This window comes from Diuraphis noxia, unplaced genomic scaffold (genome assembly GCF_037042655.1).
Source record: "Diuraphis noxia isolate RWA-SAM2 unplaced genomic scaffold, SU_Dnox_SAM2 contig0002, whole genome shotgun sequence".
Classification (NCBI taxonomy): Eukaryota; Metazoa; Arthropoda; class Insecta; order Hemiptera; family Aphididae; genus Diuraphis; species Diuraphis noxia.
The window spans coordinates 20085141-20103052 of NW_028301712.1; the positions used below are offsets into that span (position 1 = coordinate 20085141).

Below are 17912 nucleotides of genomic sequence, written 5' to 3' on the forward strand. Positions count from 1 at the left end.
TTTTCAAGCTTTTTTACTTAACATTTTAACAAATAAAGTTGTATTGTCATTCAAAAAAAAAAACCTAAAAAAGTTGGAAACTAAGTATATCCGTAAACAGCTCAAAACAAGTCAAAATATTTTGAAAATTGTATCAAATATAGGAAGTGCTATTATAAAAAACCAGTGAAAATGTCATGTATGTACTGACATTTTTTTTAGAATTACACCAAAAAACAAAACGTTCTTTTCTATTGGGAATAAATGGAATAATAAAAATAATAAAAATCTAGCCCCTCTGACTAGCTCGGCGGTTTTATGAACTACGCGGAGCGTAACTAGTTCTGACCGCTGATATGGCGCGCGATGCTTAACCTGTTCTTTCTTCTTAATAATCGTGACCGTTCTTGATGACACAATATTAATGATAATTTATTCATTGATAACAATTACCGAATGAATCATAACATTTTAACGATATCTGCCGTCTACGCAATATTTATTTATTTTCTCTCTTAGATCTATAGAGTCTATAGTATAGACTACAATCCACATGCAACTGAAACGCATTCAAGTAAAATCGTTTAAAATAAAAATGTTCTTTTTGAGCGATCTTCCAATCTTACCAATGTTAAATAAATTTTAAATAATCTACCAATAACAAACATTTAGAAGATAATATTTTCGAATGTTTGACATATTGTTTTTTTTATATTATATTTACTTTGTAATTTATATTCGACATTAAAAATTATATTTCATGAATATTAAATTGTATTGAATATTGAAATAATATTTAGACAAATCGATAAGTTTTATTTCCAAAAATAAAATCCTCTAAAAATTTTGTAACTAGTGATTCACTATTCACTTTAAGATTACCAACTTAAAATACGAAAAAACATAATGATTATTATTATGACTCGTCTATGTTGCGCTTGCGGGCCTTAGAGAGAAAACTAACTGTACCCTGACATTCTATTAAATTAAATATTTCAATCATATTTAAAATGATATAATATATTAATTTATACATTTTTTTTAATGTGTTTTGGAGGAAAATGTCCGCATTAAAAAATATATCGGGGAATTGGGAAAGATGCAGAATTTAACCGAAAACAGTCGTGGGGGGGGGATATTCGTTTACCGAATATAATATGATATATTAATAAATATGGTTATCAGCTATCTTACAATGTGTGCTGTATACTAGTATACTATATATTATATTTAGTTATGTATCTGTGATTTCACCACATTGCACATTCAAAATTATGGCATCGACAATTAGCATATTATATTATGCTATAGGTACCTATTAAAGTATTAATATATTATATTAGTAAGAACAGTAAGGCCAGTCGCTAATTTCATTGATTCATAGTTTTCCACCGAATAACTAGTTTCACAAATTTAAACATGTCCACGACATTAGTCATATATTGTTTGAATGTTAAATATATTATATTGTATTATTGTGGACGTTCAACGTATGAAGGCCCATATCATAATAATATATTATGTGATAATTTATTATAACACATGCATATTTTAATGACGCATCAAGGGAATTGTGTCAATAAAAAAAATATACATACGTATTAACATTATAAAATAGTTTAAAAAATACCTAAATTGAAAATGATTTGTACAATATTTTAAAGTATACTACCTACTTTACGAGTATACCTTAAAAATGGTTTATCCAGAAAAAAAATCCCCTAAAATATAATTATTCATATTTTGTAAATTTTTTTTTACATATTAGCAAGTAAATATACTATTTATATGTTACGAGTATATTATATTTGTATTTTGTATGTTACATACAAAAAAATTATACAAATAATCAAATTGTAGACTTATATTAATCCCTATATTAGTAAAAAATAAGTACAGTCAAAATACTAAATTCTTCTCTAATAAATTGTTCACATACAATATACATTGTTTAATACGTTTTGCACTTATGTAGCTTGTAAAGTTGTAAGTCAATCGCCCAATTTGGCAATTTCACTTAGTTTTAATTTATTTTTGTCAGCCTTCACTTCATCGTTGTTTATATTTTTAACAGCTTCAAATCGATAGATTTTTAATTTTTTTCCAACCAAATGAGTGAACCTATTATTCCATCCCTCACGCATGTTTTTAATTCTGCTACTGTCAATTAAAATACTTAGGTGCACATTTCCCATGTTAGAGAAATTGACCAAACCACTTCAGGTCTGCAGTAAATCTTACCCTCAACATACTGTATACATTTATGGAACAAAGTATTAAACATATTAAATATTTAAAATAGATAAATCTATAGATTTATAATATAAATCTGAAAATAATGTGGAATATGTTTTTAGATTCCAGATAAACTATATATAGTTTGGGAAACTGGGCGTGTACTATAGTTAATAGTTATAATTGCTATTAGTTATATTTTTATATTATTTATACATTATTTTTAAACATTAAACACTTAGCATAGGAAATGGATAATATGATAATAAATATCTGAATAAATACATTTAATTGGAAGGTACTTGATAGAATTAAAAACTATTATATTCAGTTATGCAATAATATGTCCTCTATATTTATATTCGTGTGTATTATACATAATTACTACACATAAATGATAAATGACAATAATTAATATCATTGATTTCTGAGTATTACTAAATTATTTTTAATACGACATTTCATACAAAGTGTTGCTCAAAATCTCTATATGTACCAACTATTGACAATTGTAAATTAGAAGATATTGATATACATATTTCATATTAAATGCCAAGTCTCAAGTCCATACCATCCATAGATAATATTTAAGTCAAAATTTAACTACATAACATCTTTAATTTTTTTACTAATCAGTCATAAACCATAATATCACAACTATCAAGTCAAATTGTTGATTTAGCGAAAAAATACGTAAAAATAGGTAATTATTAACTTCATGGTTCATAAATAAGAATTAATTGCTATTAGGAGCAATAGGGTATGATTGCTATGTTTTACAATTTGCTGTATGATAAAGAAGTATCAAGTATAAACATATTACATATTATTATAGGAACAGGTAAAGGTAATACCAATACAATTATTATTACTAATTCCTAGTAGGCACATAATATTATTGTTTATTTGTAATAATTAACGAATTTCTGTTATAAAACTTAGTGTCTAAAAAGGAACCAAAATAATGAACAATGATTACAGAAAGGCTAGAATGCTAAGTATACAATTTTAACGAATTATCTATGGTTATTCACTGTTGGTAGTAAATTATATTACGTACAAATATTTTTACACCCAAACAATTTTAAAATATGTATTATAATTTATAACCTATTTTTTTGAGAATCGTTTAAACTTTGAAATTAAATAATTATGTGTGTAAGTTGAATGTTCAATATTGACAATATTATGTATATTATTATGCTTAATATTTATTCTATAAAAGTACCAACGTCCAACGTATAAATTATTATAGAAATATATTAAAAATATTATTCAATAATATTTATAATATGTATATAAAGCATAGACAGGTAGGACTTTTGTCGGTGTTTATTGTTTAATATTTTTGAGTTCTGATTACAAAAACTCGACTAGGTAGGTTGGTAGTTATAACGAATATACTAAAATATACAGAGTGATCTTTTAAGCCTGATCGTTGTTAATCCTATTTTTATGGTTAAAATATGCATAATAAATTAAAATTCAGATGTTTGGAACTTTTAAATATACTTGATTGCTTGAAGACCATTTATTGAATGGTTAAAATTTTTTGTACCACTTCAGTGACAAACATACAGGATTATTCGCAAAATAATTTTCAGTCATTAAGAGTGGTTTTTATTTTAAAAATTAAAATTGGTATCACCACAAGATACTCCTCAAATAGCATAAAAAATATCAGAAATTAGAAGATATGATTTTTAAGTTTACTAAAAAATTCTAAAAACCAGAATTCGAATACAATATGTTTATGTACTATTAGAGGGGAAAATGGGGGTGACCATGCTTAAAAAATATCACCCTGTATTCATTGTGCATAATGCATGCGAAATTGCGAATAACAATAATGATAAATTATAATATGTCATGATTTATGCTCAAGATATCAAGACACGTTGTAAGTGTATGTTGTATACTTTTATAATTATTATTAAGGCGTTCTATATGAACCACGGTTATATAACCACCGTGATATGAACTAATATTAAGCCAATAGCAAAAATATAATACATTATAATTCACAAATCACAGTTGTAGGTCGCGAGCATCAGTGATAAGCCGAATGCAATAAAATATTGTATTGTCGCGACTCGCAGAGATAAAAAAAAAAACAATAATAATACAAATAATGATGATAATGATAATTATTATCGATTTATGGTAGGTATTTGTTGAATTCTTATACCAACATTATTTTTAATAAATCATTGGGTAAAGTAATTCGCTTGTTGCTGTTAATAATATCACAATTTCTAATAGTAATAATAATATAATAATCGCGATATATTTTCACAGATTCACGGTGTTTGATGCCCACGGCGGCGCGGAGTGAGTAATCAGTATTATATGTCATGTATAGAGGCATAAGGCATACAGCGCAGTTGTAGTGTGTTGTCTGAGACACCGGTGGGGCTGCCGTCTACCGCGCGTAATACTAATAATAATATTATTTTCGTTTTCAGACTTAGCTACCGATCGTTCACCGTCGCTCGCGAGTTGTGACGCGTAGCTGCCGACGAGGACCGCCGATCCGATTAGCACGCGATAAAATATTATAATATTAAAAACGGGACTCGACAACGGTTTGCCAGTTATTATTAGTGATTACGGTTTGCTTGAAAATACTCAATCGTCGATTTCGCAGTGATCCGATTATTTGTCATCATCATTATTATTATTTACATCCGACGTAATATTAATGCAATGTGCGTAGGAGTTAAAGGACGATCGGCAGACTGATGGAAAATTATACCTACTTTGTTCTTAACAGTAGTGATGCGAACGACTTGGTGGCGATGTTTGTAGTTATTTCAAGTGTTGAAATATTTTTCAAGTTTAATAATTCATAACGATTAAAAATCAAAATTGAATTTCGTCGGTCGTCGGTGAAACTGTAAATATAAAATAATTACAAGGCGAAAAAAAATCGTCTTTTGTGCGGCCGGGAAATGCATGGACACAACCTTGGCGCCACTGTAGTAGGCAACTCGCACTCGCACACACACGCGATAAAACTGGGCGTGTGTGCGTGAACGTAAACGCGATTGTTGGGAGTGTGTGCGTAATCGTCGTTTCATTGTGCTGCTGCTGCTTTTGCTCGTTGTTGTTGTCGCTGTAAGTCTCATATGCTTGTAATAATATGTAAGAATTTTTTTTTTACGTCACTAGAGGAGTAGACGAGATTCGATATCCGTCAGCCCTAGTTGCGTTTTTTATTATTTTTCCAAAATAATTTTTGAATTAAAATTTTTTTGGCATCCCCCTACAGCTGATCGATATCAAATATCAATATAATTTATCATCCCCCGGCGAACGGTACGTCAAAGCCGAGGAGAGAAACGACGAGTCGATATGTCTTTCACTGCTGTCACCGTCAGTAACCGGTCATAGCGGTCGTCCGTATGCGCACAGTGGTCGCTCTACAGTTGGCCATTCAACGACGATGCGCGAATTCAAAGTTGTCGTGCTGGGCTCGGGCGGCGTGGGCAAGAGTGCCTTGACCGTACAGTTCGTGTCTGGCCGGTTCATGGAGAAGTACGATCCAACCATAGAGGACTTCTACAGGAAGGAGATAGAAGTCGACAGTTCACCGTGCGTGTTAGAAATACTTGACACTGCCGGTACCGAACAGTTTGCCAGTATGCGCGACTTGTACATAAAGAACGGACAGGGTTTTGTTGTCGTGTACAGCCTGACTAACCATCAGACCTTCCAGGACATTAAACCCATGAAGGAGCTCATCACCAGGGTGAAGGGATCAGAGCGGGTGCCCATATTGCTGGTTGCAAACAAAATTGATTTAGAACATCAACGTGAGGTTCCAACAATCGAGGGAAACACTCTAGCCCAGATCTGGGGCTGTCCATTTGTCGAGGCTAGTGCCAAGAACCGTACCAATGTAAATGAAGTGTTTGCAGAGATTGTGCGTGAAATGAATTTCAGCAATGACAAAGAGAAGAAGAGTTATTGTTGCTGTACAGTTCTATAAGCCATATTTTTTAGAATTTTGTGTTTTGTGTGCATCAATCAATGTCAAATGTTGCTGGTGATTTCAATTTTTATCAGGTAAACATTTATTTTTGAACATAGCATATAGGTAATATGAGTCTTAGTTTTAATACACTGTATCCATTGTTTTCTGTGAACATTTTTCTCACGCCATCATGAATTTAAAGAGATTGATATATATTATTTACTTATTTGGAATATTTAGTGTACTACTTTAGTTTTACAATGGGTGTGTAGGTATCTACAATAACTTGTGTTATCATAATTTGTTAACATAATATAAAATATAACTTCAATGCATAATATAATTATAAAATGTAGTCTATTGATTTAATAGATAATAAATTACTTGTGTTTATCAATTACTAAATGCTAGATATGTTTTTAGTTACCTTTAATACATTTATTTTATTATCTATTGTCATTGAAATACTTTCTTTTACCTAAAAACATTTAAATTCAAATACTATTTGAAATTGAAAGGCATGAATATGAATAAACTTTGTAAGCCTTATTTAGTTATTAGTAACTTATGATTATTATTTCTAGTTGGAATTAAAAACTGCATTACCAAAATAGAAAAATCATAGTAAATATTTTCATAAGTGTTCCCTAATTTTATTCACAAGACATATATTTAATGTAGGTATATTGATGTTAATTTAAATAAAATAAAGTACTTACCTATCATTTTCAAGTTAAAAAATTAATAAATTAATGATATTATATATCAAATTATAATTTATCATTAGACTTAAACGCATTGAACACATTTTATAAAAAAAAAGAAGTAGTACAATAATTAAATATTTCAAACTCGATTTCAAAACACAACTGTGTTTAATCATGTATATTATATTTATATATTGTAATTGTATGACATTTAATGTGATCTAATTGTCCTTAAAACTTACATTGTTTAGAAACATATAATATTATGTATAAATTAATGTTTTTCTATATTATCGTACATCAAAACTAATTTATTATATTTCAAAATATTGGTTTAGTTCTATCCTTTAATATGAACGTCTAAATATATTAAAATATTTAATGACTCAATATCTATAAAAATGTAGAACTATGTTGATAAAATTGAAACTTCTCAATAACCTATATATTTGTTTATAATTTGTGCAAGATATTAGATGGATACCTTCATTATATTTCTTATTTATTTCATTTAGTTTTTATCCATTTTAATACATTGAAACTTACCCTGATGGACAACTACCCTTGGGTACAAACTAACCCTATGAATAACTAGACTAAATTTCAGTGAGCGAAAGTATCTGATATTAGGAAGTTTTGTTGTATAAAGTAATATATTACATCAATGGTCTTATTTTAGGTAAGATTATGTGACCTCTTCAATTGAAGTCTACAAAGTCTGGGAGGGGGAAAGAACGCTTAACATTAAAATTAATTTGTGTGATGTTTAATATAAATTAGTTTTTGTTTATCTGTAATGAAATAGGAATATTAAACTAAAACAACTTTAAAATTTAAATAAATTTTTTTTTTTAATTTCTTGCTATAATAAATTCATAAATTGCATTTTATTTCTCGAATTTATTTGTTCTGAGCAGGTCTAATATGTAGTGTTGGTAGGATAATTTTTTTTTAGGAGGAAATTTGTTAATTAAAACTTTTATTGAACAAATAGGTGAATGAAATAAAAAATAATGGATGTTTAGACCTCGTGAGCTTCTTATAATAATTTGATTAGATATAGACTGGTAAGAACTCAGGAACGCTACTAAATTTATAGTAACTAGTCTTCCATCAAAATGTTTTCTACTTTAATCACTATTTTTCTGTACAATAACAAATATTATAATTCAATTTGTATTGGTTAGAGTTTTAAATCTTATCTACAATAATTGGTTATTTTAATAGTCATCAAGTTATAAAAAACACTAAGCAATAGCTATTACTGCTATTAGGTATATAGTTTCGAGCAGTTTTATATTGTATCTACAGTCCATAACTTAAAAAAAGGAAATATATTCATCAGCCTGCGAGGATCTAAAAGTTATTCAAGGAAACTATTTAAAATCAAAGAATTTTAACGTATATTTATTATATTCAAATTCATGTTTAAAATTGAGGAGTAGTATTGTGCAAACAGATCCTCCTCTGCTGACAGGGCCGTATTAAGGATCAATGTATGGGGGAGCAAATATAAATATGCCGCCCCTAATTTAGTATACGACTTTTTTTACTAGTAAATAACCAAAAAAAATTCATGCTTAAAAACATTTTTGCAACGGTAATTTTTAAATAGGTATACGTGAAAAGTTGAACAACTAATTTTTGTAATTATATTTTTATTTTATATATTATATAATATTGTGTCATAAGTTGTGTTGAAAAATATTCTTCGATCACCTATACATTATCAATAAGTGCATTAACCGCACAGTCTTATAAATTAATTATCGTGATAAAAAAAAAATAATAATAATAATATCAGTTAACATTGTCGTTGTTATGATTTGGTGAATTGTGTTAGTTTTGAATCGTATCAACGGCAGGCGCTTGGACCTTGTTTTAATTAAAAAAAATTTTTCAACGAAAACAATAATTCTATGACGTTCGCGTTGTATACACTAATATTATCGTATTATAACAAACTGTGACTCATTGAAGCCCCTTATATTCTTTCTAATTGGCTTCCTGGAGTTAACATTCGTTTTATTTAAGTTATTCTAGTTTGCGCACAGGACAATATTATGACGTTGATTTATATTGGAATATATATTTTACATGTATAATGGCTAATGTTCTCAACGACGAAATAAATCGCCTTCCTGTACGACGTTCCGTAATAACTAATAACTATGTTGATAGCTATGTAGAACCGTATAGGTGAGGTAAAGCTGTAATATTTTGTAGTTGTAGTTGTAAAACACTGCGTTTACGAGAATCCGATGCATAGTCGAATTAAATATAACATTATGAATTGTAATCTGTGAATCTGTAATAGAACAACACATTATACTTCGTGTGTTAGACATTAATTATTAACGTTGATTATAGTTAATAGTATTTTAACTATCAAAGATTTGTATTCTAGAATGTCTTGAAGAAAAAAGTGGTGGCAAAAATGTTGTACGTTTAATTTTCCGTGACAACCCCTCCCTGTCCTTTTATTCGAACGATAAACTACAAAAGAAACCAACCAATATAAATAATAATAACAATCTACCACATACCTTTGTTTCGTCGGCTACTCCCATATACATTATTGCTATAAACCAATAAACCCTATTGATGGACTGGAGGATTGGTCGAGGTGGGTCCGTCGAAGGGTTGAAGGGTACAGTCGTAGCAAGAGAACACAATCAGTTATTGTTTAGTTATCGTTAAGACGTTAACCGTATCCATATGCGAGGTTCCAAGTTTTATAATATGGCTTACATATTACACGTGAGTCAGTTTTATGGCATTGAGAAGATTTATTTATCATATTATATTATATATTTTTATTTATATTCAAATAATATAATAATAATAAGATCAGTTGTGCCATTGCTCGTATTATTTATCCGTTTTACTACTACGAATTTTTTGTTTATACGAAAACAGGATGTATGTTCCCGATGTTCCGTCATTCCGTGAAACCATTATTATATTATGTCCGCAAGTGGGAATTTTAAAAAGCAATTACATATAATATTCGTCGTTATCTATACACTGATTTTACTCGTTACGATGTACGTGACCGTAATAATAGTGATGGTGCGATGACCATTGACATTTGACCCAAGGTCGCGATATATCGTTTATGTGTATTATTATATAATTTATATAATTTATTACTATTCTATCATTTGTCCTTATTGTTGTTTACAAATCAAAGTATTAACGTAATGAGTTAATGAGTAACGATGTAACAAGAGTATAGATATCTCTCGAAGGATGTTAGATATTATGACAATCGTGCTTTTTATTTTACCGGGTCATAGGTAATAATGTTATTAAACTTATTCTGCGACAAAGATGTGTTACTCCTGACAATTATTACGTAAGCCTTTCTCTGTATCGCCTTCGACCTATTATAATATGATTATGCAGACATTCAGACTTCAGTAGACAGTAGTGTTGTACTCATCTTTTTTTTTGCATTTTACTCAAAAAATACGCTTCGTCCATTGCACATGGCATATCGTGTGGTAGTCAGTCGATTGCTTACGAATCTCTACGACAACAACAATGGTCGTGGCCGTTGCTACGAGACATTCTCGATTCGAAACTGTGTATAATAATATTATGTACCAACACCGTGGTAGTAGTATAATGGTCCTAATAATAACATCGTTGTAGGACTCCCGTCGAGTGTATGTGTGTTAACGGCTGGGGAATATATTATTATATTATGTTATGAGACAACACATCGAATCGACTGCGTAAACGTAATAATATTTCGAATATCCGGTGGTAAAAATGGCTCCCCCGTGATCGGAGGGTCATCGTTATCGTGAACGACCCCTGTGTGTGTTTGGGGAGTATGTAAAATTTACTATTTACAGTTAAATATCTGTTGATTTAATTACTCATCCAAACAACGATGTTGTTCTATTTGATGGCTATTTATTTCGACGTCACGAGGACGACCCTTTGGGTGTGTACCGCATCCAGATTAATTTATAGTATTCGAAATGGTGTGGTATGCTTATAGGTATAGAGTATAAAATAATAATGTATTGGTATGCGTTTTCCAAACGAAATAATTGGTTTTTAGTGCAGGGGTGGCGGCCGGAAGATTATACCAAAAACGGCACATTGTTAGCTTATTATTTAAAAAAAAAATGAAACTGTTTCACATTAACAATGCGTCATGTTATACTGTATAAAATAAGTCATTTACACAGAGCGATTCCCTCTAACAGTGAGTCCATAGTTTTTTAAATAGTTTCATTTTTTTGTCTTACCCAGAAATATCTTAATAGATGTAGGTAATTTGTATATTTTAAATTAGCATAGACAAGACTTTTATAACTAGGCTAACTTGTCGAGTTGTGTATCCATATTTTCTAATTCCTCCTATAATACACGCCATCAGTTTGATTTTAAAATGCGATTACTCATTATGATTATTATAACTTTTACAGCGTTTTACATTTCAGAATTTTCAATTGCAATTAAACAATTGTTTAGTAAACTATTGCTTTGAAAGAATCGTCCTGTACGACTACTGTACTGTGTACTGTATTGTACTGTATTGAGCGAGGTATTGAGTATAATATTGCTGGGACGCGGGCGTGTATGTGAGGTGTGTGTCATGAGGGAACCCATAAATAGAACGCGACCACCGTTAAAGATTAAATTAGGCCCTTCCCTCTATTAAAATAGTACGAAACATTTTTCTCCGGTGATTGATACACGGTTCATACTCTTGTCATATTATATACTTATTGGACCTTGTTATAATACAATTGATATTTTATTCAAATACAATAAATATCCATTCTAATTCCTAATATACAAACGAAGGCTACCCGATGTATGATGTTATCCGAATTGAATTTGGTATTTATATTTTCAAACTCATTGTATCAAAATTAAAATGTTTCATTGTTATTTGTTACTATATGGCTACCTACGCGATTTAATGCGTTTTTAAAACTGTTGGAAAATTCTGTATAATTTTAATAATGCTAAAAAGTTAAAAACATATTAATTTTCAATTTCGTGTCACATGTGTGACATCTTTAATTATGTGCGTGGGAGGAAAATATAACTAAGAGGTACAGCTACACCACACAGGTTACGTGAACAATGACACCGTAATTATGTATTGCGGTGATTATATTGTATTTATTCAACAATACATATTTTCCAAAAACATAGTATTGTGAAAAAAATTATAAAGATTCTTTATTTTACTCGTTTTTTTTTTATTTAAATGATAATTCTACAAAAATTGAAAACCTTTGTATAGCTTATATTATTATAAATATATATATCTTATTATGATTTAATACTTGTACTAAGATTCAAATAAACTGTTATAATAAGATGTGTTATAACATATTTGAATAGGTACATCAAAAATAATAAGTATTATTTATAAGTAACCTATTCTTTAAGTTTTAACTGGATCTCATTTGATTTTTGACGATAACCTTCGATAACCTCATATTAAAATGTTTGACTTATGTATATCAAATCATCTTTAATTATTGTTTTAAATTTTTAATGATTTTTAAGGACATAAAAATTAATTTTTGATTACTCATTGATGTATACTAAATTGATAACGATTTAGGTAATAAATAATAATATAGCACCTAAATATATTTATTGAATTAATCATTTATTAGTTTATTAGTTTATTACATAAGTTATTTTTATTGGTTTTGCTTCCTTTTGAATTTGATTTTTTAATACCACGTATAACTATTTTTGAAATCTGAAATTGTAAGCTTTTTTAAATTTATTATACAAATATAAAACAAACACTAAATCAGTATATATTAAATATTAATAAACAATATTATTCATTTTACAATTTGACGTAAAATTGTATTCATATTTAATATATTTTATTTTTAGAAATAATAAATTAGTCCAATAATTGTATGTGTGTAGTATAATTGTATAAATTATTGACAGTTTGCAATTACCTCCGTTAATAAAAATGTTTAATTTTACTTACAGAAATACGTCAAAATTCATATTCAATAGTATTGGTGTCAGGAACTGTACTCACTACAATTATTTACATATCCAGCTTTAAAAAGGGTACGTTTTCTAAAGACTGTCGATGATATTGATAATATACATAATAATGCAAATTATTAACAGATTTTTTATAAATCCACCTATCGCATGTGGCACACTACTGCAAGTGCCATTTATTTTAATGTTATAATATTATATAAAGATAGAATGTGTTTTTTTAAATTTAATTTTATTATTTAACTAGTGTTAAATATGTTTTCTGTAATGTATACATTTTTTTTTTTGTTATATCGAAATGCAGGTTTATTGATACGAAATGTTTAAGGCAGGAATGAGATAATAACTTAAATTATAATGTGTATTCCTGTATGTAATATAAAAGGGAATAGGCGGAGTAATAATAATATTAACGGCCTAATTATTGTATATTGTTTTTGAAACTTATTATTTTGTAACAAATATTTTTTATACTTTTTATACTTAAAGAAAAAATATAAAATATAAAATATATATACAAAAAGATAATAGTCAATGGAACAATTTTAGATTAAGATATAACGGAGTTTAAGTGTATCCATCCGTGTAAATAATAATTTATGGATCTAGGCATTTTTAACGATTTGTCTTGTTTTTGAATAATATTTTTTTTAGCGTATTAACATACTTTTAATCGATCAAGTGGTTTTGCAGAAAGCATTATGTACCGTTAATTTTTTTTTTGCCTTTGTGATATTAATTTTATTTTTATGCCATTATTCCAGAACAAAATTGATATATGATATAAATATTTTGATTCGCTTCATCGATATATTAATATGCTAATGAGAAGCGATACCAAAATGTTCCCGTACGTCTGGCTTGCTTCACAATGGACTGTAACATTGTGCGAAGTTAAGTACCAAAGATAAAGCCACATTAAAATATGTGATATTTTGATTCTTAAAGTTATTTCTCCCCTTAGCTCTCTTTACTTTAAATAGTAGTATCTATAATGTCTTCTGCAATCTTCACACTATTATTATATTATACTTTATACTTTTTATTTTTCCTTAAAAAAATGTGAATACATTTTATAAATCATATTATTATTTAGTAATATTTTATTTTCTATAATGGTGCATACCTAATATTAATTTTTCATGTACTTGTGAATAGCCTGTTTTTTTTATATATATAATTAAATATATATAATATATAAATTATATTACATTAAATACGTGTCAATAAATTTTTGTGGTATGACACATTCTTGATTCTACTTTATATATATGTATACATATAGAAATTTATAAATAATAATTATGCGTGTATATAATATATATTTATAATATATAATAATATATTATATATATTTATAATATATATTATAATATTATATACATGAATAAAAAGATGTATAAATCAATAAAAACAAAAATAATTTGAAAACTCAAACTGCGTGTATTGTATATTGTATTTAATAAAAACATTTAAACGTGTTCTATTTTCATGTGGTATCATATAAGCAACAGTTATTATTCTGCAGTGAAAGTATGTGTGCGGTGGTATTTGTGGTTTTTCATGGATAACAGTTTTTCGGAAGACCCAGGAAGTTTGATATTTAACAGGCCAGAACGCAATTCAAATGACATGTTGAATATTATCACAACGCAATTAATAAATTTGCAATGCTATACGTGAGTGATCAATCATAATAATAAGTTTAATTGTGTAAAATCCTTCTGTCAGTGATAAGTGAACCACCCATAAAAATAATAACTTATTGTTTCGTGTAGACAAGTGCACAATCCATTGATTTGTCTATGCTTTTAAAATGATTAAGACTCATCATATTTTTATGTATTTTGTTGGCTGAATTGTTAATTCAGAAGGATTTTTTGTGTTACTCATTGAACTTTACTTGGTAAAAAAGTGATGATGAAAACAAATTTCAAACTTTCAAACGTGATCATTACGTTTCAAAAAACGCACACTTTTCACTACTATGGTGATATTTTAGAAGTGGTGTGCTGTATGAAACAGCATTTGCACTCAGAGATCCGAAAAAAGTGATTATATTGTTTCATACTACTTTAAGCCCTAATGTAATTAATAGAGAACATATGCATCAATATATTCCTTGCTCAGTTTACAATATAATATTTCTATTGTCCTATTGTCCTATTATATTATAATATGTTGAATACTGTTGGGGTATTATTTAGGTGTAAATAAAATAATGGGTATTACTGTAATTTAATACCCGAATATCCGATTTCTCATTGAATTTGTGTTATAAATGAATAGTTATAAATAATTATAATAACATCTCTAAAACGATTTCTTTAAGACCTCACGTTAAAGTAGTCGACGTAGAAAGTTTTCAATAATTTCTAGTATTATTGTTATTTGTTACCTACTAAAGTTTAACTAACCTCCGAAAGTGACTATTGTTAATCATTATTATTGATTCTATAACAGAAAAATAAAAATGTTTTAAATATAAATAACACTTATCGTGCATTTGATTATGTTATCAATTTACCATTATTATTATAGCATAAATTATAATAAAATCTAATTATTTTAGATTATGTTCACGTACTATACAGACATCCAGGTGATTAATTGTTAAAGTAGTTATTGGCTTTAAATAATACCTTATCGTTCGAGTAACCTTTTTAAAACAAACTTAGTTCCTTCAAATTAATCAGTAAGCCATAGGCGCCCGCAGGGGGGGGGGTGCAAGCTGGGTCATTTGCCCCCCCTGGCTTTTTCAAAATATTTTTTTAAATTGAATGTTTTAAGATAAATTTCTATATACTATACAATAAATTTAAAGTATGAAATAAAGTTGTAATATAATAAAATATAATATATTGTATACGAGTATCGTAATAATAAAAAAGATTATTATTTTAAAACACCTAGTAAAATTATAATATTTATCCTCAAATCCTAACGTTGCACCCCCCTCCCACCCTAGAAATATTTCTGCTGGCGCCTATGCAGTAAGCTCTCTTTACATAATTTCATAATGTCCTTAGAGAACGCCCCACCCGCATGTATTGTCTCCGTCTTACTAACGTATAACATAACTAAAACTGTTTTGCGCCAAACAACTTTACTCCCTCTGTATTTATAATAAAATTACTCTCCGCAACGTATAAAGAAAGACTTTATCAATATTATGTCGTAGCGTCGTTATTTTATAACATAAATTATACTAGTTATCATCAGAACCGTATTGATAGAAATTGCAACCAGGGGCAACATAAAATTTGCCGCCGCCCCCCCCCCTGCCTAAAAAAAAATATTTTACTTTATTGATATTACACAATTGTAGTAGTAAAAAGTTACAATTAATATCAAATAAAACTGTGTAACAACCAATATACAATGTTATTTAAAATAATTTTAAAATGACACAACAACTTGATAGATAAAAATGTTAAATTAATTCATAATTTCATAACATTATATTTTACATTTTTGATCATCTCAATATTGTGCTGCTCCTAAACCTAATTTTTATATTACCACCAGGGGCAATTGCTCCTCCGAGCCCTCCTTTAAATACGGGCCAGCTAATTATCAATGTGAGAGTATAATTTTTTTTTCAATTTAATTATTAAAAATAATATTATTATGACATAGATAATTATTCTTACAATATCCGTTGTAGAATTTACTATTAAATTTAGGTAAATCTACTATAAATACAGAGGGAGCTACGTTCTAAGACGGAGAAAATACATACGAGGTGACATCCTCTTTGGATATTATGAAATTGTGTGGAGAGAGCTTACTGATTCATTTAGAGGAATTAATTTTGTTTTTAATAAGTTCCCCGTATCTAGTATTATTTATATTTATAGTCTAATAATTACTTTAATAACTAATCTACTCGATCATTGTGGTTACGTGGACACAATCTAAGTATATAATAAGTACGGATAAGTAATGAATAGGTACAATGGTTTCTATAATTATTATTTTTATTTATCACTAAATATAGTACGATAATTGCGCCAATCGAAATATTTTAAATGCGTTATTGATTGGATTTTAATATTGTCTGAATTTATCGACTTAAAATATTTGTGGAGATATGGTACTTAAAGTTATAGACAATCATTTTGTAATCAGGTAGGTAAATCCTAAGTATATGACATATCTTATTATATTTTATGAACAAATTATATAACCAAGTAAGTACTGTAATATTATGTTAATTTAAACTGATAAAATATTTTTCATCCTCCGGACATTCATTAAAATTACTAATTAGCACATCTGTGAAAGCAACCAAGAACAAGTGTTTTTCAATTGACTGCGTTTGTACATTGTATGGAGGATTTGTGAAATGTACATATAGTAGAACCGAAAATAAAAAGGAAAATTTTTTTTTTGTTCTTCTATGTAGATATCTTCTTGTTGTAGACATTTATAGAATATTATAGTAATTTGTCTGTCCTGCCAAAGTGGCAACCGTATATTTTTATTTAACCGCAATATTATAGTTTATTTAGTGATCGCAGTATCAGTTAAATATTACATCCCAAACTAAGCTATAAATCTATTAATATTACAATGATGTGTTTATTTTTACTGCTATATAAAAGTAGGGGGCTTAAAAGTAATAAAACAACATAACTTAAAACAATTTTAACAATTGGGAGAACAAAAATAAATATAGGTTAAAGTAGATATCCTCTCTGGCACATAGTAGGTGGTAGGTCTCGAGTGTTTCTAAAATTGAGTATGTCAGTGTAGTAGTACTGTAGTTGAATTGTATCTTTAAATTTGAACTCAATAATGAATGATTGCATACGAAAAATAATTCAGGCGTAGACGCCGAGACGGTCTGTTACTCTAAATAGTCTAAATATTAAAATATAATATATTATATTGCTAATAAATTGCTGTTTGTCAGCAAAAAAACTTGAAAATAGAATACAAAATTCTTCATGTGTTCTCACTACAACTAATAAATATTAAAAATACATTACCATATA

At 28.2% G+C, this 17912-nt stretch overlaps 1 protein-coding gene across 2 annotated transcripts; it reads left to right on the top strand.

The window, feature by feature from the left end:
• The first annotated feature begins 4667 nt into the window (after nt 1-4667).
• Rap2l (Ras-associated protein 2-like) lies at nt 4668-14349 on the top strand. 2 transcript variants are annotated; one of them, XM_015525022.2, is made up of 3 exons: nt 4668-5358; nt 5486-6282; nt 12892-14349. In XM_015525022.2, exon 2 carries the CDS (start codon nt 5660-5662, stop codon nt 6203-6205), a length of 546 nt encoding a protein of 181 aa, XP_015380508.2. In that variant the 5' UTR covers nt 4668-5358; nt 5486-5659; the 3' UTR covers nt 6206-6282; nt 12892-14349. The 2 variants fall into 2 exon arrangements, with proteins under 2 accessions (XP_015380508.2, XP_015380507.2); XM_015525021.2 differs by having other exon boundaries at nt 4668-5331.
• Nucleotides 14350-17912: the final 3563 nt, after the last annotated feature.